Here is a 27,059-nt window from a genome sequence, read left to right on the forward strand (position 1 = left end):
ACTGACAGTTAAAATCTGCGCATGAATCATCAGGTTGGAAATTTTGTAATAGTGAAAACAAGAAGCATTAACAATATCGTCAGGCATTGTTTTTGTAGAAAACCGCCTAATGTCCAGTAATTATTTATTAGTTTTGAAACAGCTTAAACTTCCTTTCAACCCTCTCGAGGTTAAACGTTTTTTTTGTTCTGTCTAAAATAATCTTGGTTTCTGGAAAATGAATCATTCATTGGTTACAAAACTGACCCATCCAGCACGCGTTCTGCTGAAATGTTGCCCTAGGCAGCATGAGCATAGCTATATAATTGTACATTTAAAATGAAAATGTCAATACAACCGTGTGGGCAATTATATTTGGGGCTCAGGTATCATATTTTTAAATGAATGTTACAGCACAGTCTCAAATCCACAGTTACAGTAGCTCTTATTTGGCTGTGGTTCAGCTCCTGGCTTGTTCTTTTCATTATATCACAGCTCAGAACCTTGTTTTCTCTCATCTCTAGCTCTGGGAGAGTTGCTCATGTTTTGCTGTAACCATTTGTAGAACTTGTAAGTCTGACACTCTGTGAACGTGGATGGGCCGTTTTCACCCACATGGGCTCTTACCACCTACATATGGCATCACTCCACTTCCTAGCAATGAGTGTCTTCAATATTTGTTGCATAACTGATGATGACGGAGATAACAAGGATGAATATGGAGAGAGGAGAGGAGAGTGGGCTGAAGTGAAACAAAGACACGTGTAACAGCTATTCAGCTGCCGCTGTTAAACTAGAGAGGATAAAGCGATTTGAGGAAAAAAGATTTTCATTTTTTATTAAGATTCACTGTGTGTCACATCTACTGCATAACATCAGTTTTACAATACAGATTAATTGAACCTAATTCTAAACATCAAAGAAATTGTTTCATTTAACTACATTTTGTGAAGGAATGTTTTTAGGAAGAAGTGTCAAATAAAAGGTTTTTAATCCGAACGTCATTTAATGAAAGACATCTGAATTCTCTTTCACAAAGAAGTTGTAAGAAAAGCAAACGCAGTGATTCATAAGTGCTAATCAAAAGAGCAGTCTACATAAATGGACAGGAAAGACCATCACATGTTGCATAACTGAGAATAGGAAAGAAAGAAAACAGAAAATGGAGTACAAGTGGAGAGATGTAGAGATGCAAAAGTGATGAAATAAGAGTGCAATGCAAGGGCAAGAGGACAGGGACAGAGAGCAAGACAAGTGTGAAATAATGGAAAACATATATATATATATATATATATATATATATATATATATATATATATATATATATATATATAGTGCAATATCCAAAGGCAAACTATGTGTCATACCATTCTGAATGAAGTATTGTGGTGCTACAGAGACGTCTCAGTCTACAAATTGTATACTACAGACTAAAGAATTTTTTTTGTTTGGTACAGATCCTTGCAAACATAACACTAATAATCAATTTAATTTTATATTCAATTAAAATTAGAATAATGATAGAAAAATGATCATTCCATCCAATATCGTTAATCACATCGCAATTGCAATGCAGTCAAAACAATTGCAAACATTAACACAAAATTATGATGAAATGAAAAGAGGAATTATATTGAGATTTTTAATGGGACGAATTTTGTTTGAGATCCCGGAGATAAAATTGACATCGTATAGGCAAGTTAAAGCAATAGTTTGACATTTTGGGACATTAGATTGGAGTTAGCTGTGAAGATTGATACCACTCTCATGTCTGTATGCTAAATCTGAAGCTGCAGCTAGTTAGCTTAGCTTAGCTAGTTACTGCTCCCGGCCATGAAATGTAGTAGTCCTTTACGCAACCACCATAAAACATTTGGACAGAGCCATGCTAGCCACTGTTTCCAGTCTTCATACTAAGCTAAGCTAAACGGCTGGTGGTGGTTGCATACTTAATGCACAGACATGAGAGTGGTATTGATCTTCTCATCTAACTCTAGGCAAGAAGGTGAATAAGTATATTTAAATTGTTGAACTGTTCCTTCAAATATCGGTGTATTTTAGTCAAGATGTTATTTTGTCACAGACTCAGTTGCTCTGTCTTTAAACTGTCCAGGATTTGTTTCCAGGATTCAAACTTGTCCATTTAAAACAAAAAACTAAAACTAAAATAAGATGGTAGTTTACCCTGTCTCTCCACAACTCTTGACATCAGGAGGGATTTGCTTTCTTCACCTGGTGCAGCTGAAAATTGTCCCCAGCACACCGTTAGCTGTAGGCCTGTCTGAAACTCTGGCTCTTGCTTTGGGGAAAAGAGGGATAAACTGTGCTGAACTTGGCATCTTCCATGTCTGTAACTTCTTTGAAGTCTCCATCCCTCCCTTTTCGTTAATCCCTCCCTTCCTCTCTCTTCCCTCTCTCCGCCACCCCCCCCCCCGTCTTCTCATTTCTTCTGCTCATTCTTCTGTCTCTCCTTTTCTTTGTCAGCTTTAATTCGTTTGGTATCAAAGCTCGGCTAATCTTCTGAGAATCAGGGAGAGAAATGTTTGAGCAAATTCTCATTTTGACTTTAGTACAGGATTTTAGGACTCCTCAGTAAGACATACAGGACATTTACTTATTCTCTATCACATTGTGGGACATACACTATCCTCTGTTATATCACAGTATATCACTGGATATATACAACTAAACAGAGAAAGACAGGAAGGACCGTAGAAAAGTAAATGCTGGCAACATGCTGGTCGCATGGCTAAAAGAGGGATGGCAATGTCAGTCAGTTGGTCTGTCCATCACTTTGGTACAAGCAGAAATATAACCAGTATTGGATGGATTGCCATGACATTTTGTACAAAGATTTATGTCCCCATCAGGATGAATTGTAATAACTTTGATGATCCCCTGCCTTTACCTCTAGCACCATCATCAGGGAAAACTTTTAATCTGTCCCATATTTTAGTTTATAACCAAATACCTAAAAAACTAATAACATATCATCATTATCAGTCTCAGCTTTACTTTGTGTTTAGTGCTAATCAGCAAATGTTAGCATGTTAACACGCTAAACTAAGATGGTGAACATGGTAAACAAAACATACCTGCTTAGCAACAGCATGTTAGTGTTGTCATTCTGAGTGTGTTAGCATGCTGGCGTTAGCATTTATCTCAAGGCATCGCTGTGCAAAATTACAGCCTTAAAAAGCCGCTAGCATGGCTGCAGTCTCTTTTCTGAATAGTTTGGCTTGGTTCTGTACTTATTAAGCATTTGCTTGGGGATAGCCTGCTTGATAATATTGTATAATATGACTATCAAGAATGATAATATTGTTTAATTTAAATTTTATACTTAATCACACATATTTTGCTTTGCATTTTGACTCTTGAGCTGCTACAGTATAACAAGTGAATTTCCCTGGTGTGGGATCAATAAAGTTGATCGTATCATATCTTATCTTATCCTACTATGAAGTCCTTAAGCCCTGAGAAGAATGTTGAGAGATCAGATAGGTTTACCCGATGGTTTAGATGTTTAACTGTTAGGTGTTTGGAGGAAAAGGTTGTTGGGAGATAAATTTGACACGATAATTCAACCCACGACCTTCTCCCTCCATGCCTCAGACATATGAACCCACACTGGCACTCGCGCACACACACACACACAGCCACACACACACACACACACACACACACATACGCACACGCACCACTTGGTTCAGTATCTCTGGAGGTTTAATGTTTCATCATCCAAAATTGCAGTGATTTTTCTATAAATATAATCGTTGAGGCGCGCAGGCTTACAGGGTTTATTTGCTCGACTGCAATAACAGATTGATGTTCCCGTGGTGCAGCATGTTGCTGGTGTCACTTCAGAACCTGAAAAAGACTGCACTAAAGGAATTAAGGAAAATGGGTTTATTTCCAGATCAACTACCAAATATTTTTTATAGTCAGACCATGTCTTTCAGATGGATTTCATAGTCCCGAAGGTGATAAAACCCATTTAGCAGATAGCAATTTTATTTGTATAGCACATTTCATTACACGTAAACTCAAAGGGCTTTACATTGAAAGACAAAATATAAGCATAAACCTGAGAACATAGGTAGCATTAACAACGTAAATATAAGATAAAAGTGAGTAAAATGCAGAAACTGAATCAATGAAGCATACACCCAACCAGACAGCAGTAAAAAAAAAAAAAACATCCACACAATCAAATGAAAAACCCCTGCCCTGCCACACCTGTAACCAACTGTCCAAGAAACAATTGTGACCATTCATGTGCACACACACACACACTCACAGTAATTAACCATAAGCTTGTGGAAGAAAGTTTTAGGTTTGCTTTTGAATGTAGAGGGGTTATGAACAATTTGTGTTAAAGGGAAGAAACATCTGAATAAACACAGAGCCTACAAGGTTTTCATGAAAATAAGCTGCTGGAAGAGTACATGATAAGTAACCTCAGTCGTCACAATCTTGGACTGTAATATAATAAAATATTGTCCTCTTTATGTATGATCTGTTTACTTATTCTCTGACCCAGTAATCCCCTTTTTTTCTCGGACAGCAGTAGCGCCCTCCCACTGCTCCACTTACCAATGTATACTAAATGCCATGTTGGCTTATGTTTCTATCTCCTCGGGCTAGACGTATGTGCAATATGTGTAGGAAAGAGATCATAAATATGTATGCCTCTTTTTTTCAGATTGTTTGAGAAAGCTGAACACAAGGAGAAAAAAATGCCCTGTGGGGATATTTAGTTGTCAGTGTGCCATCAAGAGCTTGTACTCCTTTCAGAAACAGTGTGTGTTACCGTGTGTTCACATGAATGTTTCTGTGTTGAATATCTACGACTGGAGGGCGTCATTTGCGGAGTGGTTTTCATTGTTTTGCAGCTATTCTGATGCACATGTACAGTAACTGTTTTGTTACTGCTTTATAATGCATTTGCTGTAACCCCTCATCTAATGGCTGAATAAGGCATCCTAGAGTATAATGTGTAGCACTTGGATTTTAACTAGTAAACTAGATTTATTTATTTATTTTTTTACTAGTAAAAACCTGTGAGGAAAATATAAAAATTAAGAATATTTTATTTTGTTCCAGTTTAGCTTTTTGGGTGAAGGTTAAGTGTGAAAAGGTTCTAGGACATGTTTTGGGGAAAGAGTTATAAGAGGGATAACAAGTCCAGCTACACCAACCTTTGTATGTATGTTGTCTCCAGGCTACAGCACCATGAGTCCGCAGGAGGACAGCGAGAATCCACCTGGGAACAACGACCCGCTCTCAGCTGGTGTCGACGTCGGTAACCACGACGATGACCTGGACCTGGACACGCCTCCTCAGACGGCAGCGTTGCTCAGCCACAAGTTTCACCCCTACCGGCACACGCATACACACCACCACCCGCTGCACACGCACCACCTGCAGGCCGCGGTCACCGTGCACAGTGTGGACGCAGAGTGCTGATCTTCAGCGCGGCATTTGCCCCCCCCCCTGCCAGGGATGGAACTTGGATAGAACTTTTTTTTTATTATTATTAAAGACTATTTTTAAAAACATTTGTGCTTGATTAGACAGCACACAGTAGGTACTGTCAGGATGGACATAGGGAGAGAGAAGCTGGACTCACAGTGTCACTGGGCCGCTGGGATCTCTGCCATGAATGAATGTTTAGCTTAATATGGTCTCATTGTGCCAACATCTCCATCTCAACCCTTTATATATATATTTTTTTTTTTATAACCCAGTCCAAAATCTGGCAAGTGTACACAGTTTTACACACACTGAAAATTACCAGACCTGGGCCAGTAATAATAACCAAATGGAATGTTTTTTTTTTTTTTTGAAGGAATTTGGCATTCAGGACTCTGTAAGAGCACACACAAATGCTGTTTGAGCCTATTCATTGAGGAGAAGACACATCTGGAACCTAAAATCCTTGAGAGAGGATATGGGTCTTTATTTCCATGTGGAAAACACTTTATGGGACCAGAGGATAATCAAATTAACATAGAAATCTAGATGCTGATTGGACCCCCCGGCTCCATCCCAGCCTCCCCACTAAGTCCACTTGTGGTGATGGACAGGAGGGGAACAAAGCTCTCTTTACATTTGTGAAAATGTCTCCGATGAAGAGTAAGAATACTGTATTTTTACATAGGCCGGTACCTAATGTGGGATTCTATCATGAATTATATTGCAGCTGTACTCTCTGTTCTGCAGATAGACTCTCCACACCGGGGTTTCTTCTAAAGATATTTGGACATTTTTCACAAGTGTCTGTGAACTTCAAAGTACGAAAATAAATCCGTAATTCCCATAAATACAGGAAGAAACCCTTTTAAGAGGGGAAGATTATTTTTCTACTATTTATTAAAGCGGTAAATCTTCAGAACAGATGAGTAAGCAGCTGCAGCTAACACAAACAAGAAAGTAGTTGGGATAAGTGCTACGTACTGACCCACCCTCATTATTTTCTGGTTGTTTATTTGGAATTTAAAGAATATCCGACATATTTGCCTGTGGTGCATAATCACAAGCTCATTTGGATTTCATTTCCATTTCTTTCTTCAATTTCTTTTATAAATTCTGAGCTATCCTCTACCCCAGAGGATCCCATTTACTATATAGCGTGGTGAACAGAGTCTTCTTGCAGCATGAAACCTGTTTGGATGAGCAGGGACCTTAAATCAAAATCAGATCCGCTCCTTTGAAAAAGAAAAAGATATTCAGGTATTTTTCGGTAAATATCAGTGTGTAAAAAAAAAAAAAAAAAAAAAAACTAATTAAAATGATGAGCCTTAAATCCCATCCTGTCTCAGAGTAGTTTGGAGGAAGTGGTCCTTGACATAGCACATTTTTCTTTCTCTATTCAAAGTTCTGAATCACTGAGGACTTTGTGTTATTGTGAGGTAAGACTTGCCGTGCCGAACATCCTCATTCTGGACATGTCCTCCGTATCAGGAGGCAGAACTTCTATGCTCGCTTGCCTTTGTAAGCCTCCTGGGGATGAAGGAGAGAACAGTGAAAGTAACACCAGCAAAACATTCCTGGCTTTAGTCATTGCTGGGGATTTGGTGTGTCAGGATAGTTGGGGATCCCTATAGAGGTTCTGAGAGGTTCACAAAGACCCCCACATCCCAACTTATTTTGCCACCGAGGCCAGACTGATACTGTGTGTATGTTAAAGTTGTGTGCTGGATTTTGTGCAAAGCAAGTTGAATTTCCAGTGATGCCCAAGATGGAGTCTCCTTCTCATCAAAGAGTGAAAGCGGGAGAGATGCTGCTGCTGTTGTTGTACAGAGGTTACACCCATCTGTCGGCTCCTCTGTGGTTAACCACTCAAAATGTCTCTGGTTTGTGTGTGTGTGTGCGTGTGCGCGAGAAGAGAGAATGATGATCCACCTGGAACATTTTCATTGAATGCATTATTGTATTTTTTTTTTCAAGATAGTATCAGAGAACTATAGGTGAAATTATTATGATTGAGAAATCCACTTATTTTTATTCTGATGAAGTCACTTGACCCGATCTGTGCTTTGTGAGTTTGATTGTTCAGCTGGTTAAAATTTGTGTCTGTGTAGCATCCATTTATTTCTGGGTGCAAAAAATGTCTATTGTTATTGAGAGATTCATTACGAAGTGTAAATACAGAATCACAAATAGCTATTAATGTCCTGTACACTCCATTTTTTTATGTTAGTAAAACATGATTTATGCTTCAAATGATGCTCACATATTCGGGTTTGATATTTTGAATTGTCTGTTCATGGTGTCTCACTATATTTTCGATGCCTTGGATGTTCTTTTAGATTTATTTTTCTTTAGGTCCATATTGGATGGCAGTCAGTACTTGGAAAAATGAATACACACGTTTTATGTTTCAGAGACTTCTAGTTTTTAAAGTTTTATCACGTCTTCAAAAATGTTAAAGAAAGCTTATCTCTCCATTAACTAATTTAGATTTGCAAAAAAAAACGGTACTACATCTTTTCACTGATTTATGACCAAAAAAAATACACTTGTAGTGGATTCAGTTTACAGTAGGCTGCTGTAAGCCGCGCTGTGGTTCTGTTGCTACTTAAGACTGTAAGCCATTTACAGTTATTTTTATGTGTTTGCTGCAAAAGTGCTAAATATTTTGACACCTGATAGAGCAGTGAGATTAAAACAAAGTGGTGTTATCTTTGTAATATTTCATGTCAAAGTACTACTGTTCTTAAACTCATTGTATGTGAAGTGGGTTAAATATTCTCAATACACTCAAGGATTTGATTACAGAAAGGTTTTTCATTACAGTTATACCATCAGACCATTTACTGTTGCAAGTTTGACCATATTAACATTTATTTACCTGCAGTCAATATGTGTCACAGAAAATCTATATTCACCACTTCAAATGGTACATCATTTTGGTTCAATTAGACATCGGCACAGTCTTGTAGCATTTCAGGGCGTATATTTTAATATTTGTGTATGTTGGGGCAAATTGTTTTTTTCCAAATTGAGTTTGTTTTCAAAAGCATTTTTTCAAGAGATATAACAGTATTTACCAGCTGTGTGTGTGTGTGTGTGTGTGTGTGTGTGTGTGTGTGTGTGTGTGTGTGTGTGTGTGTGTGTGTGTGTGTGTGTGTGTGTGTGTGTGTGTGTGTGTGCGTGCGGCGCCGCAAAACACTCTGAAAAGCATTAATTAATGTACTGAAGGAACGTGTACACCCCCCCCCCCCATGTATCATATAAAGTTATCAAATTGAGAGTTAATGCAATGTGAATGTGATAAAGTCCATTTTACACTTAAATTGTCTGTCTTTTTATATATATATTTATATTCCTGCTCAGTTAAGAAAAAGCTACACTGATGCATATAGCTGAGCAACGACTGCTGCACTGCTCATTGGGGGTTCAAACTTAAAGGAGCTACGAGGAACTTTCAGTTTGTGTTGATTCTTGCGGCCCCTTTGGGAAAAAGCGGTAGGGTTTTTACCACACCTTAAAGATTAAAGATCTTTTCTAGCAGTCACGAGCCAAAGCATTAGCAAGAGTTTGTTAGTCTGTATCGATCGTGTAGGAACACAAGACCTAATTTTGAAAATGTCCTAGAAATGTGGGAACATAGGGCCTAATTTTCAGTGAAAACAAAATTTTAGAAATGTGGCAACATAGGGCTGTGTGGGACCATTGGGCTGTGGAAACATAGGGCTGACCCCGTGCTTCTGGCCACTTGATGAATGTAAGTTCAACATTTACTCCTCTAGCTCTGTCTTTGTCTCAACTAACTCATGAGAAAAGTATTCTTTCATCTGTCTTTCGCTTCCAAATTTGCATTAGCTTAGATAGCTAGCTAGATGTTCGGGTTAAATCATAGAAATATGGGGTTCAATAATCGGCTAGTTAACTTAGTTCTGCTAGCTCGTTATGTCTACTGTTTGAGTCGTACGGTGTTTCTGTCACAGCTTTTTGGGTAAAATAACTGCTGGTTGTAGTTGGGAATGAGTTTTGTAATGGTAAAATGAGATTTGAAATTCTGAAAAAACTCCAAAAAATATATCCAAAACACATTTGTCAAACATACACTAGCCTCTATCAAGCACAACATGCTGAATTACACAGACATACAGTACAGGCCAAAAGTTTGGACACACCTTCTCATTCAAAGCGTTTCTTTTATTTTCATGACCATTTACATTGTAGATTCTCACTGAAGGCATCACAACTATGAATGAACACTTGGAATTATGTATTTAACAAAAAAAGTATGAAATAACTGAAAACGTCTTATATTCTAGTTTCTTAAAAGTAGCCACCCTTTGCTCTGATTACTGCTTTGCACACTCTTGGCAGTCTCTTGATGAGCTTCAAGAGGTAGTCACCTGAAATGGTTTTCCAACAGTCTTGAAGGAGTTCCCAGAGATGCTTAGCACAGGTGGCCCTTTTGCCTTCAGTCTGCGGTCCAGCTCACCCCAAACCATCTCGATTGGGTTCAGGTCCGGTGACTGTGGAGGCCAGGTCATCTGGCGCAGCACTCAATGGCCCAATCCCAAAGTGAGCCCTGAGGACTAAGGACTAAAGACTCACACACTTAATTGATCTCAGGTGCTAAGTGAGTGAGTGTATGAGGCCACATGGGCTCAGATAGGTATAAATGGGATTGGGACAGCACTTCACGACATCACATGTTACCTTGGCGACGTTTAATAACAAAGATGTTGCTGACACTGGTTTGGGAATTTTAATTTTAAGTTTGTTGCTTTCCACACTCCGTGAGGGGTGCTGTTGTTTACCTTTGTAATTTCCGGATTTCCCTATGGTCTCCACGGTAAACATCATAATGCTTTGAACTGTGGGTAATTACCTTTGTTGAAGTCTGCATCGATGCAGACTCACAGGAAGGGCTCGGTAAGTGTGTACTCAAACCCTCACGCCCTTTGAAATTCGACATTGGGACAGCCCTAAGCCCTTATGAATTTCGCGAGGACGCGCGCCAAAGTCTGTGAGTCCGGACTTTGGGATTGGGCCAATCACTCTCCTTCTTGGTCAAATAGCCCTTACACAGCCTGGAGGTGTGTTTGGGGTCATTGTCCTGTTGAAAAATAAATGATGGTCCAACTAAACGCAAACCGGATGGGATGGCATGTCGCTGCAGGATGCTGTGGTAGCCATGCTGGTTCAGTATGCCTTCAATTTTGAATAAATCCCCAACAGTGTCACCAGCAAAGCACCCCCACACCATCACACCTCCTCCTCCATGCTTCACGGTGGGAACCAGGCATTTAGAATCCATCCGTTCACCTTTTCTGCGTCGCACAAAGACACGACGGTTTGAACCGAAGATCTCCAATTTGGACTCATCAGACCAAAGCACAGATTTCCACTGGTCTAATGTCCATTCCTTGTGTTTCTCCTTAGCAGTGGTTTCCTAGCACCTATTTGACCATGAAGGCCTGATTCGCCCAGTCTCCTCTTAACAGTTGTTCTAGAGATGTGTCTGCTGCTAGAACTCTGTGTGGCATTCATCTGGTCTCTAATCTGAGCTGCTGTTAACTTGCGATTTCTGAGGCTGGTGACTCGGATGAACTTATCCTCGGCAGCAGAGGTGACTCTTGGTCTTCCTTTCCTGGGGCAGTCCTCATGTGAGCCAGTTTCGTTGTAGCGCTTGATGGTTTTTGTGACTGCACTTGGGGACACATTCACAGTTTTCGCAATTTTCCGGACTGACTGACCTTCATTTGTTAAAGTAATGATGGCCACTCGTTTCTCTTTACTTAGCTGATTGGTTCTAGCCATAATATGAATTCTAACAGTTGTCCAATAGGGCTGTCGGCTGTGTATCAACCTGACTTCTGCACAACACAAGTGATGGTCCCAACCCGATTAATAAGGGGAAAACTTCCACCAATTAACCCTGACAAAGCACACCTGTGAAGTGAAAACCATTTCAGGTGACTACCTCATGAAGCTCATTGAGAGAACACCAAGGGTTTGCAGCGCTATCAAAAAAGCAAAGGGTGGCTACTTTGAGGAATCTAAAATATAAGACATGTTTTCAGTTATTTCATACTTTTTTGTTAAGTACATAATTCCATATGTTTTCATTCATAGTTTTGATGCCTTCAGTGAGAATCTACAATGTAAATAGTCATGAAAATAAAGAAAAGGCATTGAATGAGAAGGTGTGTCCAAACTTTTGGCCTGTACTGTATATGGTGAAGGGAATTCACAGTCATGTTGCTAATTGTGTTTTTCTATTATCAGTAGGGCCAGTTTGTTCCTACTGTAAGAGGTCATGGAACAGGACAACAAACAGTAAACCAGGAAGATTATCTGCAGGGGATTTTGTGTGTGTTGTTTCAATATCTATCCCAGTAACTCACATTTACTGACAGCAGAGTAATATTGTGTGATGCACCCCCAGCCTTTATTATTCTCTCTGGTTCACACAGGGATATTTAGGACACCTACACTCCAGAAATGCTGCTCTTCAGAGGCGTTTTGGCCTTGTTTGGAAGGGTGTATTTTTAATGTAATGTTGAACTGGGATATTTGTCGGACCCAGTAGTTGGAGAGATGGATTTTCAACACTCAAATCCATGTATGCCAGTATCTACCCTATTGGAAATGTACTTTATTGGTAAAAATGAATTTACATATACAAATAACTTCTTACAGGAATCAATATAGTCACAACAATATGCATTATGTAGGCTATTAATATTTTAGAATATTTAGTAAATTATCACTCTATGATTAAATCTCAGTTAATATTGGGTCAAGAGAAGTTTGTGTTTTTCTGACAAAAGAAAAAAATATGTTTTATGTTAAAAAGACCAAAGCTTTATAACTTTTGTATTAAGGAAATATTCACACGTTTTCTTTTATAAATCTGAACGTCTTTTTTTGCTATCTTGGTAAACCTTGAGAAATCCCCCCTAGTTCGTTTTTTAACTCTTGAACCTTACTTCAAGAAATGGTACATTTCAGAGTAAAATGGTCTTTCAGTCACAATCTGCTTTTAGCTCCACAAGAGAAGGAGTGTTTTTTTTCCAATGTGTTTCAAGCTGTTGGCTGTAGGTCATGCCATTTGTGGGTGAATAGTTGTACATACTGCCTGGAAGACCCTATCAGTTATTTATGAGGCCTTTCTGTACATACAGTGTTTCCTGCCAGGGGACCCAGGAAACAACCACAGATGGAGAGACAACATGCTCACAACAATATAACAAGAGGCTGCTTTTTTTTCTTCTTTTTTTTTCTTTTTTTTTTTTTTTTTTTTGGGGGGGGGGGGAGTAAATTATGTTTTATGTTTTAGTGGGGTTTTTTTACTTTTAAAAAGGAAAAATAATAATCTCAAAATACTATTTAAAGTTAGATTTGACATCACTTTCACCTTGTCTCCTCATATTGTATATTAAAACTAACAATTATCTGATCTTACTAACAAGTACAGTCTGTGTACTCCGCTGAGCAGTGCAACTCCCAAGATTTAGGAACAACGCAGACACTGCGTTGCAATCCGAGTTTTCCCTACCATTATAAAGCTTAGGCACGGCACCCAAGCCGTTTGGGCAGCACCTAAGCCCAGTGACCACTTTGATTCAATGTGAGCGTCAAAACTGACTTGATTGAATGACTCCGATCTAATGATTGTAGTTGGTCCCCAGTGGACCTCTTTTAGTTATATTCAATTATCAACTTAACATATTAAAAGACACATGGTAGATTTGGCTTACAGTGGGTGTTGAGTGGGTCAGCCTCTTTTTACACACACACACGCACACACACACACACACACACAATCAGCAGCAGACTGTAGGATGTAACGTGTCATTCCATCATTCCAAACCACACAGTTACTGTGTGGTTTGGAATGACAACCTGCAGGTGGAGGCGGTGGAGACAGGCTCGGACATAAACGCCACGGGCTGCTGTGGACTTGTCAGTCTTGCAAGTGGTTTCAGGAAAGTAGCATGTGTCCGACAACGCACAGAACATTAACCGGTAGAAGCCTACAGCTGTCCACGGACACAGAGGGCGGAAAATGTGTCAGAGATTCCCGGACAGGTGAACTGAGACTCTGTTTCCTGCTTGTCGGTCAATGCTTAATGATCGGTTAACATTTAATTTCATTGTTCTACCTTTTGGAAGGCTGGCTGCCAAAAATCGCTGCTTACTAGCTAATTAATTAGCCTGAGGTAAACGATAGCTATCAGTAAACAGAAGTGACGTGGTAGCTGGCGTCTGGTGTGTACGCCAGTGTTTGTGTGTGTGCGTTTGTCGGCCCGCCCCCCGTGAAGCTCCGACATGCAGACAGCAGAGCAACAGAAGAAAGTAGCTGCACCTTCACCAAAATGAAGACTGAAAAACAGATCTATTTTGGTACATTTACTCGCCATGTGGCAGATAGCCACATAGATATAGATATAGATAGATATCTATCAAAGTAGACTTACTACTGTAACGGTGTCTTTACAGGTCTCCCTAAAAAATCAATCAGACAGCTACAGCCGATTCAGAACGCTGCTGCTCGAGTCCTCACTAAGACCAAGAAAGTGGATCACATCACTCCAGTTCTGAAGTCTCTACACTGGCTTCCTGTGCCTCAAAGAGTTGATTTCAAAATACTTTTGCTGGTTTATAAATCACTAAACGGTTTTGGGCCAAAATACATTTCTAATCTGGTACTACACTATGAACCACCCAGACCTCTCAGGTCATCTGGGACAGGACTGCTTGCTGTCCCCGGAGTCAGAACTAAACAGAGGGAAGCAGCGTTCAGTTTTTATGCTCCACATATCTGGAACAAACTCCCAGAAAACTGCAGGTCCGCCGCAACTCTCGGTTCTTTTAAATCAAGGCTGAAGACCTTTCTTTTTGATGTTGCCTTTCTTTAAGTAATTGTTATTTTCTTATACTGCACTGTACATTTTATTCTCATATTGTATCTGTTTTTAATCTTTTAATCGTTTTTAACTGCTCTTTAATGTCTTATGTAAAGCACTTTGAATTGCCCTGTTGCTGAAATGTGCTATACAAATAAAGCTGACTTGCCTTGCCTTGCCTTGCCTAGGTAAGCATAGGTGGTGTACGTCTGTCTATTTTAAGAGAAGGTCAGTTGTTTCACCTTGAGGTGAAAAGGGAAAACAAAGAGGGTCACACTGGGCTCTCTGTTTTACATCAGCAGGGAAGTAGTTCAGCACTGTTGAGAGCTGAAGGAGAGAAGGAGCTGTTTCTCCATGTCTCTGTCAGACTGCCTGACGCCATGTCCCATAAACCTTATCAGTTTTTCAGCATTCATTCATACCTCCCTGACATTTGTCTCTTTTCCACTGTCAACTCCTTTACTCTCCCTCTTTCTCCCAAGCTGTCTGCTGCACCCTGCCAGGGAAACACTGTGAATTAGAGCACTGAGCTCGGTGTCCAAGCACCCTCGGGTCATTTCAGTCAGTCTTCGCTCTGCCAACTGGTACAGCAGTTTTACACTAGCAGCATATTTTGTGCAGTCCAGAGTCCCAGTATCCTAAAAAACATCTTAGTGGTATGATCATCTTAAGTCTTGCATGCGAGCAGTTTAAAGCACTGTGAAATCTCTTTTACAGTGCTTTGTAACGCCTCATGTGGGTTTTGCTAAAAATATATGAAAAATGTGTAAAACAAAACAAAACAATACAACTTGAATCTTACAGTGAAATCTAACAAGGAGGGATTTCAAAATGTTCTGCTCAAAGCTACAACTTTACAGTATTACTTCCTTGTTAAAAAAATCTAATTGGGCTTTTAGAGGGATCAAGGCACAGATTAGTACACACGAGTTATGCTTCCGTTGAAAACTGGGTTTATTCACGTTAAAATAGATGCAACTTTCTCATTACAGATTCACTTGCTGGCCACATAAAAGTAGCTTCCCTGACACACTGGTGAAGAGGTATGCTTATGACCACTGTAATTAGGACATGAATTGGGCAGGGACCTCTGCATATTGTCCCTGTGGGTTCAGGTCAGCTGTTTTTAGTAGGTCACATCTATGCTATAAGAGAAAAGAAGCCACGCCACCAGACTGCATCTGTGATCATTTATGGGAGCACAGCACCGGCTCATAAGTGTAGGAAGAGCCTACAGTCCATTTTTATATATTAGATAGGATTGCAAAGTGAGATGTCTATAATCACACTGCACAATCATACAGATATACACGTGTATGTGCTCACCATTAACTCCTACGCGCAACTACTTTGCCATTTAGGGTTCAACCCTCCCTCCCCTCCCCTCCCTTCCCATCCTCACGCCTACTGAGCTCATCCCAGGTGCCTGCTTTGCCCGTTCAGCCACTCAGCCCACCCACACACTCACACTCTCAGTCCCAGCGAGCAGCGGCAAACGTTTTCCCGCTTTCTTCTTTTCCTCTCTACTCCCACCCACTCCAAAAGGCTGTGAATCACTGGCTGACACGCTGAAGCACCAGCAGGGCTCTTGTGTTTTTAGATGGAGAGGGACTAACATCTCCTTTTCCCTTGGTTTGTGAACCATAGCCTATTCTTGTGGGGTTTTACTTGCACATAGGTACAACGCTTTGAAAGATACAGTTTGTGTAACTGTGCAGGGCCGCTGACATTAGTTAATGCATGTGTGTGTTAGTGTGTCTTCAAGTGTAATATGGCATGCATTTGTGCCAGTGGGACTGAGAAACGTTGTTTAGCACTTAGTGGAGTGATTCGTGCGTTTCCAAAATCAGCCTGTGCAAGTGACAGGCAATGTCTTTTCAGAGAGCCACTGCTCAATGATTCATATCCCCCAATCTGTCAACAGGCGCCAACTATTGTATGAGCTGCAGTTACTGTAGATCAAAAACTGACTTCTCCTGAATGCCTTTCAAGTGTAAAAATCATAAAACATATCTTCCATATTTATGGTATGAATGCTGGTCAGTAGCATTTCTCACCTTTTGATTTGCAGGAGGACATTAGTTTGTAGCACATGTAGTGCCATGTCTATGAGGACATGACAAAGTCTCAACAGAAAACAGCCTGATGTACCAGGAACCAAGTTGAGCCCAAATTTTCTGGGTTAATCAAATAATACTTTTTTTTTCAATATAATATCAGAAAATGGTGCCCATAGTAATTTACCAGAGCCTGAGAGGACGTCCTCACATTTTCTTTGTTGTCCGACCAATAGCACAAAACCCAAAGATGTCCTCATCAGAGAAAATTTGGCATTTTTTTGCAAAAAAAATAACTGAAATGATTAACTGATTATCAAAACAGTTAAAGATTTATTTTCTGTTGTATACCTAATTGATTAATCAACTCGTGGTTTAAACATCTATTAGCTTTACATCCTAAAATCCTCTTTTTCCTTGAAATAATAAAATAAAAGCTGGTATTGTTGCCTTTTGGAGGTCAAATATGTCCATCATTTGCAGGAGGATGTACGTTTGTGACTTGGATTTGTAGCACATATGATACTGAGTAGAATCTGATAAAGACGTGTTGAGTCTGTCACAGGATGAAAATGCTGTTCATCCTCTATTCCTTCTGTTTGAAATGACATAAAATGCCCTTTTCTTTGGCCTTTCCGCTCCGGAGTGGACTGAGCGTTAGCTTGATTGAAGCGTTTTTACAGTCGATGTGTGTCAGTTACACTGGTTCAGCCACTTGGCAATGTGAGATCATTTTCACCCACTGACAACTGTGATTGTCTGGACTCAATCTGCCAAGAAACGCTTCACACAGATGGCGAGAGAGAGAGAGAGAGAACATGGAGGTTGGATGATGGAGGTTGATTTCACCGTCTCTTACAGGCCTCGGCATAATCACGCTCTCAATATTTCCTTTAGTGGGTTGATGTGTGCAATTGCTGACATGTTTGTGGGTCTATATGAGTGTGAATGCATCTTATGATTGTGTGTGTGTGTGTGTGTGTGTGTGTGTGTGTGTGTGTGTGTCAGCGACTCATGCAGCCTGCTACATAGGCATTGTGAGGACTCGGCAGGGAGCTCTGTTTCTTTTGTGTTTGCCTGGAGCAGCTTTCCACCCACGGTGGGCAGGCTGGCTGCTAGTTTGGCAATCATTGGATGACTTGGGTAGAAAGGAGGGAAGGCACGCAGCCATTCACGGTCACATTATGCACATGGGGAACAGGAAAGCAATGGTGGTTTAGATATATTCTCCAATTAATGCATCTCACTCTCTTCTGTCTTCGACCAAAAGAATACATGTGTTAATTGGGCTACAGAACATAAAATGTGCATATTTACAAGTTCCCTGCTGTCTAAAATGTAGGCCTAATGTGCACAGTTTTCAGAACATAAAACACTTGTCAGACTCAACATGTGGATGGTGATATATTTACTAAAATCTGGAGATTACAGGATTTGAGTTAAAACATTGATGCCAATCAAAAAAAATCAAGCAGCCTCCAGTGTAGCTGACTGCACTAAAAATACATTAGATGCTCTGCTGGTGATATTGACGAATCTTAATTGGCTTCTATACGTTCAGCAGACAGTTGGGGTCGCCAGGAGTCCGCGAGGTGCAGCCTGACATGCAAGAAACCGTGTGAGTCGATAACTTCCCATTTAAACAAGTAGTTTAACCTATTAGCTACTGCATCCTATCGTTTAACTTCAAAACAAATAACTTAGGCTATATAATCGAATAAAATCCCGCTGTTTGCAGTTTCACCGTTTTCTTGAAGCAGCTGGATATCTCCCAGTAAGAGGGAATAACCAGCAGCAAACCAAACCAAAGCATGATTGCACAAGTTTAGAGCTGATTGTATAGGCAAATGTAGGCTACTTCCTACAAATACATAGGTAGGCTAAGTTAATGAATTACTAGTTGATAACAAAAATAATGTATACATCTTGGAATGAAGGAGTTTACTTTTAAATTACAACTACAATTAAAATAGCTTTGTGCATTTTATTCGGGTATGTTTTTACATTTCTCGCTCTTTCACTAGCAGACACACCTCCCACCTGCCTCTCTCTCTCTCTCTCTCTCTCTCTCTCTCTCTCTCTCTCTCTCTCTCTCTCTCCTCACTTCCCTCACACTTTTCACTCAGCTACCCAAGATGGCGGCAGCCCCATCCATCCAGCCGCCGAGCGTTCACTCTTCTATAGCCGGGGAAAGCGCACTTTCCCCGGAGATGGACAGCCCCGAGAGCAGGCAACCGGAGGATAAGGAGGCGGCGGCAGCAACAACAACACAGCCCTCCGACTCGGAGATTAGCCTCCGCGACCTGCCAGACCTGGAGCCGGAGGAGATCGAGAGGAGGCTGGCCAAAACTCGACAAGAGCTGAGCAACAGGAGGAAAATCCTCATTAAGAACCTGCCGCCTGACACCACTAACCAGGTACACGTTAGTTCGGAAAAAAACTGTAGCAAAAGTAGTGTGGTAAACTATAGTTTCGAGTTTGTGCGTATATCGAGACTAACTGTTGTCACTAGTTTAGTTTGCACTGACCGTCGCACTTTTAAAATTAACTTTATTGTTTGGTGATAATAAAGACCCGGTGTCCGATGCATAGTGACCTTAATTCACCCCATGATCGTCTAGTATTTTTAATATAATATGATATCTTTATAAGTAACATTAGTTTTGAATTGTAGTAATAGTTTACAAATGTACAGGGGGGTCTGGCAAACAGGCTGTTAGATTTAAATTTCATCTAACAATGCACACTGTCTCATTAAAGGGATCCCCCAACTAATACTAAGGCTCAATTAGTTGTTTGGCCATAACCGTTCAAACCATTGCAAAATGTGGCTACTAAATTTACTCTTGTATTTACAACATTTTTGATTTTCTTTTTTCTGATAATGTCACAGTGTACTCCAAAACAATGTGGCATGTTGGTTAATGATTGTGTTTCTAAGTGGGTTCTTGCAAAAGCTGTATGGGGCTTGCAAGTTCTGTTGCTTTTCTTGCAACAAGAGGACATACTGTGAATGAAATCCCTTACCTTCATCATTCAGGTCTACCCATTGTTGTAACTAACTTATCCATGTTTTCTTATGAACACCAGTTTGGCATAGTTCATTCACATTTTCATCTGCCACTATATAATTGGATATTTTCACTGCATGGAGCAGTGCATTTATATGTATACGCTTTTGCCACTGTCAAGAGTTACAACTACTTCAGCTAACTCAGATTATGTTTTTTAAGACATGATCGATAAAATCCAAGATTTCTGAATTTGTTTACACAGTTTGCTTTAATTGGATTCCTTTACAGCAGATCAGTCTGTTTATCTTTTATGTTTAGTTTACGCACAAGCACTTCGCAAGCATGTTTCTCGTCAAAGACCACAGAGTGACTTCACCGTTTATAACTAAGACCTTTTTTGGTTTCTCCTACTTCTAAGTGTCATTCATCACTTGTGTCAGCATGCAAGCCTTCATGAGGCAGAGTGAAGGAGCTGATGGTGTATCCCTTCAGGGTTGTAGTACCAAACATTCTTAGAAAGAGGCACACTGCCAAGGAGAACCAGCACTCTGCCGGGTGTTAGTGTGTGTGTTCAAGGAGAAAGTGAGGGAGTGTGAAAGAGTGCGACTGCATGGTGTTTGTGAGAAATGTGAAATAGAGGAGAGAGAGAGAGAGAGAGAGAGAGAGAGAGGAAAAGTCACTTGGATCAGGTGGAGAGAGAGAGAGGAAAAGTCACTCAGATCAGAAGTGGAATCTCTCTCTCTCTCTCTTTCTTTCTCTCTCTGTATTTTCCACATTATTCATGTGTCAGAGCGAGTGTGATATGTTTAGTGAGCCTGAGCAGAGCAGTCGGCGAGCAGAGCTGCATGAAGCCCGCCCTGCTGAACGTGCCACATGAATTTATCCATTTTAAGGAGTAGGTCAGACTCTTTGACATCACGCGATATGAGTTACTGACCGGTAGTGAAACTGTTAAAGCTCAGGCTACGTATTTTATATGCAGAGCGATCCGGCAGCTTGTCAGAAATGAATGATTAAAGGATGCAAACATTCTCAAACAGTCCCAAAAATCCACAGCTCCCTGTTCAGATGCACCAATCATGGCCAGGGAGGGTGTCTAACTGCGTGTCAATCACTGCTCATGCACACACATTCATTCTCCCTTGTGGACTTTAGCAGAAAGGGTGGAGGGACTGAGAAGTTGTTGATGTTCAATTTTTTTGGCTAAGACCTGGATCTTCCCAATCCTACCTACAGCACCTTTAACAAAAACCTTTTAAACGACATCACAAAACCACCACTCCAAAATATCGTAACCATCAATAACAGAATAAAACATTGCTGTGGATAGTTAACATAACAACACCCGGTGTGTTTAAAAGGCTCCAATTGCTGTATTTATTTCTGTTTGAAAGGCTGTAGAGATGCTGAAATATATTTTCCATCACACGACCTGTAGCCTAAACTAATGTCCTTATATCAGCAAAAATGTGATATTTTAATAATGCTGGTGTTGACATAGTAGCATCTTCCATAAGGTTATAGATTTATGGCGAAGGAAAGTCCTTGTCACTGTCTTATGCAACCTATCTGATGGACTCGACGACGCCCAGCCGACTCCATCTCCCATTCCCGTCATACGCGCTGCTCCATTAGTAAGCACTATATCGTAGATTGGATATATGTGTGTGTGAGTGTGTGGACTCCATGGTGCACTGTGTTAAATATATGGCCCCGCTGACGGTCCTCATCTCCGAGAGAAGAGGGGGGATGGGAACAACGGAGGGAATGAGAAAGTAGAGCTGGAAGACCGTAGAGTTGGGTGAGAGGAGAGGAAAGGAAGGGATGAAGGAAGAAGGTAAAGGAAAGAGAATAGAAAGAGGTGGTTGAGGGATGAGAAGGGAGAGACATTTGGTCCAAATAGGAGCCATTAATGACTCTTATCCTATACCATTTTGTCAAATCAATAGGTTTTGCTAAAATGCAGTAATAATCGGCAGCATTTTACTGAAAAGAAATCCACTATTGAGTCTAAGTCCTTTTGAATCACATTTTTCATTAGCTACCTGTTCTAATTTTGGAGGTCCCAATTCAGAGCTATTAAGTTGATAAGATTCAAATATTTATACTATGTGCATGAAAGCTAAACTGGGAGGTTATACTGAATCAAGACACGATCAGTAAGATCATTTCTCTAGAGAGGACTCGCCACCCCACTGGTCTTGGAAACAAAGTTCACACAGTCATACAGTGGTGTTAACAAAAGTGATTTTTATTTTCCCTCGCTAACGATTTTTGGTACAAACACCATCTTAGAAATAACACGTCAACCACACAAGATTTGTTTTAGCTTTTTCTTTTATAACATTGTGCGACCACGTTGGACAAAAAAGTATCTTAATTGATGCAGCAGAACCAGAGATATCGTCCATAACATATCATGCGTTCTTCTTCCTTGTCAAAACTTGGTGCACACAATGCAAGTCAAGTCGATTGTAGGAGCCACTTGAGTGGAAGTGATTATATTATATTTGTTTGCTTCACCTGGTCTTTTTGGGCTTAGACAGAGAGGGGGTGAGCCTGGGCGCGAACACTTTCTGTTGACCACCGCACTAACGCACTTATTTCTGATTCACAAAGTAACTTTACATTTGGTAACTGCAGTACTAGTTGTATTTTACGTGTGGAGGAATTCATCATTGCAATACTATCTGGAGCGCGTCACAGTGTGTTTATGCATCTCTCAGTGTTTAGTCCCTCGCAATAGCACTTTGTTGGACTGCTTACAGCCGCAACACCGATTGTTTGGTCAGAGATTGTAATGCTGGTTGTAATGCTAGTAGCAGGCTAGCAGCTAATATAAACATGAGCAGCTAGCTTCGAGCAGAGATGAGGAGCGAGTTATAGAGGTCTGGTAACCTCACTACTTAACTCCACACCTCCAGATTTCTTTTATTTTCAAACTTGTAGTCTTCAGCCCCAACTGATGCCGAATCAAGTGACATCACTTAAAGCGCTTTATCAGACTCCGATGAAAATTGACGTTCAGCGGCACCAAGAAATAAGAAACTGCTACCTGAATGTTTTGTACATTTCTCTCTAACAAAGAGAGAGAAAGGGTTTGGTAAGCGATTAGAGACCGATCTTAGTTAATCTAGGTATTTTGCCAACCGGAAAATTGATAAAATCTTTTATTGGCTATCGGAATACATTCCGAGACATTATTCCTCAACGGTTTCCCACATGCGAACGACCAAGTTGGACGTAGCTCTAGAAGGAATGGAGTTTGTTTCAGTGCACTTGGAATTGGAAAAACAATACAAATTATGTTTTATCCAAGCATGTAGTGTAAAAACATATTGTGTGTGTGTGTGTGTGTGTGTGTGTGTGTGTGTGTGTGTGTGTGTGTGTGTGTGTGTGTGTGTGTGTGTGTGTGTGTGTGTGTGTGTGTGTGTGTGTGTGTGTGTGTGTGTGTGTGTGTGAGCTTCCAACAACTTCTGCTAAGTTCTTGAATTATTCAATTTCTCACTTCGGCAATATGTGGATTTGTACAAAGTGTGTGTGTGCACAGTTGTGTTTGCATATGCACAGGTAAACCCAAATACATGTAAATGTCACAAAGCAGCGTGTGCCTGAGCTATTCTCTTAACACCCACTTCCTCCTCTCGCTTCACATGCTGTGTGTGTGTGTGTGTGTGTGTGTGTGTGTGTCAGTAGCAGATGTTCATGAAATCTGCCCCACCTGACAGTGGGCAGTCTTCATCACTTAAAAGCCTGTGTGCACACACGTTGTGATTTAGCCATTTACTGCATTAGTCGCCTCAAAGTTTTGCAGATGTTTTTGCCGCAATTATCCCGCAGCCATTTAAGATACACCTGTTTGACTGACTGCTGTTAGTACAACCAGGACAGACCAATAAGTTGTTGGCACAAAATGACATAATTTAGCAATCGCTCATACATGTTGGTGAATTTGTTGAGGTGAGATGATGAACTTGACTTGAGATGCGCTGAAACCTCCAATGCCGAACCAGTTGAAATCCTTGGTGATGGTGGAGAGTAGGAGCAGGAGTATTGTGGGTATGGTTAAAATCAATATCAGGATATTAATGAGGGCATGTTTTCAGTATCAGTATATATCCCGGTGCGGCAAATAACACTTAACTAATTATGTTATTTTTTGATAGTCTATAATTACTTTACTTAAACGCAGTATGTTTATATCATCAATAAAGCTGATATGAATATGATTCCACTGAAAGTCAATACAAGATCATTTTGATGATTAAATGAGCTACGAAAGACAATATTGTAACTGCATATGTTTGATAGGAAGGTCATTCTTGTCTGTTAGTGTGAGATAGAGTATGTGGAAGGGTTTCCTGCTGATCCCGGTTTACTAGAGCTCTGGATCCTTTGTGTGTCTGACTTGCATGTTTTAACATTCCTATGGACGGGAGGAGATTGGGGACACGAATCTCTACACTGATCCAAACTTCATGATTACATAGACGACACACATTGTAATCGTCTTTTGACAATTGGATATTGTCAGAAGCGCAGGTTCTGTAAAATAGAAAATACCTGACCTCATCCATCACAGAGTCAACAACAGAAAACCCAGTCAGTGGCAGCTCTGTGGGGGCAAACACCTCAGTTATGAGAGAGGTCAGACAAGAGTAACAAGAGAAAGCCATGCCAAGTTTTGCTACCCATGGACCAAAAGCCATACAGTAACTACAGCAAGTGATGACTAGAGTGTAAATACTGCTCATTGCTCAGTCTGATGGATTTTAATTTCTCTTATGAGATGCTCTTGGCAGCGTCGGAGTTATCAGCATGAACCTATCCATCCATCCTCCCACTTGTCAAAGTTTTATTTTCATAAATCACCTTCAGGAGTTTTATTCTACCCACGGGGAACAATGGGATCTGTCATATAAACAAGGAGACACAGATGTCCCTATTGTATGCCTTTATGGAATATGAAAAGAGGACATTTTAACCAGAATGCCTTTATTCATCATCTACCTGTCAAAATGCAAAATGCCTCTATTAGTTTGAAAAAAATCGAGCAGAAATCAGTCTACAGTATGTTATATTACAGTTTGTTAAATTAATAAGACATTATGCTTCATATGTTGAGTCAAATGAACTGGGACATTTATGTACTTAATCCAGTGCTGCCGTGATTTATGCGCTCAGTTACTCTAGCAGTTATTATATCATTAATCACTTTAGTGTATGTAAAATGACACCATTTATTTTTTTTATTCACTTGATCCAGATTTTAAGAAATGGCAGCCGGCAAAACACCTTATTACCCTACGTACCCTACACTACGTCGTACAGTTGATGAAGCGCAGGCCATCGTTGCCGATGAAAGGATTCATCATTGTTTCTTTAAAAATGATGTCACGGCAGTATTACGCAACGCCGCTATGCCGGTCAGCTGAGAATCCCGCCTACACTGAGAAGGTATTATCTGCAGTGGAAAACGAAAAGAGAAAAGTACTGGTAACAAAAAAGTGAGTCGAGCAGAGCTGTACCATACAGTGGATATGCGGTATTTGTGTGTTTACTTACAAATGTATTAAATTACTAAATAAGAAGGTAAATTATCTTTTGAACATATTTTGGTCAGATCTAGCTGCATATATTTCAAGTTAACGTTGACAATTGTTTTTTAAAATACAATGCATATCACTTCCAAACCATACATTTTCTAGATTATAGATATCCTAAATAAAACTATGACAGAGGTAATACTTACATTATTTTTCAAATCTGTGTTTATTCAATACCATTTTCAAGCTACAATCTCGACCAAATGTTTCGTTTGAGTCCCGTAATGTGAAGTCAGTAATGAAACAAAAATGTGTGTAATGTAAGTGCAGAAAAAGGCATTAACCTCTTCACATCCACCCTGTTAATGTGCATTGTGCTTTCACTGGTGCCTATCAGTATAAATGACTACACAAGGCCATTTAGCTTTTATGTCTAAGAGCTTCTCTGCCAGTCTCTACATGCCTCTGCAGTTGCAGTAAAGTGTAGTTTTCTGACATTAATTCAAAGCCACACTGGACAAAGTGATGTAACATGTCGAAAAAAGATGATAATAGAAAGAAATATTTCAGCAGTGTTCAACACCCAGGCACAATATAAATTTTAGGTTGTTTTATCTTTTTACCTGGTGGGTAGGATTGACCACATCTCAACACTGTTGCACAAGTGTACACACTGCTCATAAATTAACCTCAAATACTTTCAAATACTGTCATTGTGTAAACACTTGCACACATTTAAATTTATATTATGTGGCACTTAAGGTACTGCAGGCAAACCAAAATAACAAATATTCTTAAATGACGTTTTGACCCAATGTCTTCAGGACTCTGTTGATATGTGAAGAGTGACTGCCGGCTCAGCGGGGAAAATAACCTCCAATCTGAGACCTGTGGCTTCAGGGCCAGAGACAAGTGGGTGTGGATGGGGGAGGGAGGTGAGGTCACACTGGGTGACAGCAGAATCGGTCCTGTCTCAGGGCAAGCCACCTGCTTCCCACAGACCACTGGTTCTGTCCTAACTTAAATCAGCTTCTCTATGAAATAAGTGAAATGGCGAAACAGATGGGGTTTGACCAAGCAGCGACCACTAAGATGCTGTTCTTCTAATGCCAGTCATCTCTGACAATATGGAAGTGACATGGAAAGCTTCCAACTTCCCACATGAAATACAAAGACAGTACCTTTCCACCCACAATAAACCTTAAGCCTTAAAGCTCCATTGTGTAATTTTTTGAGTTGATTCTTAGCAAAAACCTTTTGTTCTTTCACAAATATGTGCTCATTCATCTGTAATTACTTCCACCAACTAATCAAAAGTATTCTCGTACATGTAGAATCTGCCATTTAGAATCATTCAGAATACATACGTTCGAGTCGCTCGAATGACGGCCGCTATGTTTCGCCTCCATCTTTAAAATACATTAGCCAAAGAGGGACATACCTCCGCCTTTCGCGCTTTTACACTCAGTGGCACTGTGACGAATGCCAGGGAGAAGATTACTCGCGACTCACTGCCGGCAGATTTGAAAGCCTGTTGAAGATGGAGCCTATTCTCTAGGACATGTAACGGAGTCGCCAAGGAATTTAAAAAGATAATTAAAACGACAACGCGACAGGCAAAGCAACAAAACCAAAGTTAATATTGGGGTGGCTTTTCCAAGATGGAAAGAGCTCATAAGTAGCAAGGATTTTAAAAAGGGACGCCGAAGTTGCCTGCTTTCTTCTCAAAAGGTAATTCTGCCTATTTGTGTAAATTCGAATTTCTAAAGTTGCTTGGCTAACTATAGCATGGTTGTGCATAACGCTAGAACAACGTCTAGGATACTTTTCCTCGCGTCAATGATGAAAAAGGATTGTCTACCTTGTAACATAAACATAATAATATGTGTCGTGATTTCCCTGGCAACTCACGTCAAGTGCAGTTGTAGATTTACACGCAGCTAGAACAGCTGCGTGTAAACGATGGAGATACTAAGAGCTAATTTCGGTTTCATTGACATGCTTGTTCATACTGCTCAGAGTAATACGTATATTAAAAACACAAACCTCCGTTGCTTCTCTCCTACGCTGTAAACATTGCCTTAC

At 40.3% G+C, this 27,059-nt stretch overlaps 2 protein-coding genes across 4 annotated transcripts in view; both read left to right on the forward strand.

The window, feature by feature from the left end:
* The window catches only part of cachd1 (cache domain containing 1), a 98,478-nt gene extending 90,771 nt beyond the window's left edge, over nt 1-7,707 (forward strand). For both annotated transcript variants that reach the window (XM_039811947.1, XM_039811948.1), the window contains exon 27: nt 5,204-7,707. In XM_039811947.1, coding sequence (XP_039667881.1) covers nt 5,204-5,448 — 245 coding nt within the window. In that variant the 3' untranslated portion in view covers nt 5,449-7,707. The remainder of the gene's footprint in view (nt 1-5,203) is intronic.
* A 10,803-nt stretch (nt 7,708-18,510) lies between these two features.
* The window catches only part of raver2 (ribonucleoprotein, PTB-binding 2), a 94,878-nt gene continuing 86,329 nt past the window's right edge, over nt 18,511-27,059 (forward strand). The window contains exon 1 of one of the 2 annotated variants that reach the window (XM_039810256.1): nt 18,511-18,831. In XM_039810256.1, coding sequence (XP_039666190.1) covers nt 18,550-18,831 — 282 coding nt within the window. In that variant the 5' untranslated portion in view covers nt 18,511-18,549. The remainder of the gene's footprint in view (nt 18,832-27,059) is intronic. The other variant, XR_005640174.1, reaches the window with a different exon arrangement.

This window comes from Perca fluviatilis, chromosome 9 (genome assembly GCF_010015445.1).
Source record: "Perca fluviatilis chromosome 9, GENO_Pfluv_1.0, whole genome shotgun sequence".
NCBI lineage: Eukaryota > Metazoa > Chordata > Actinopteri > Perciformes > Percidae > Perca > Perca fluviatilis.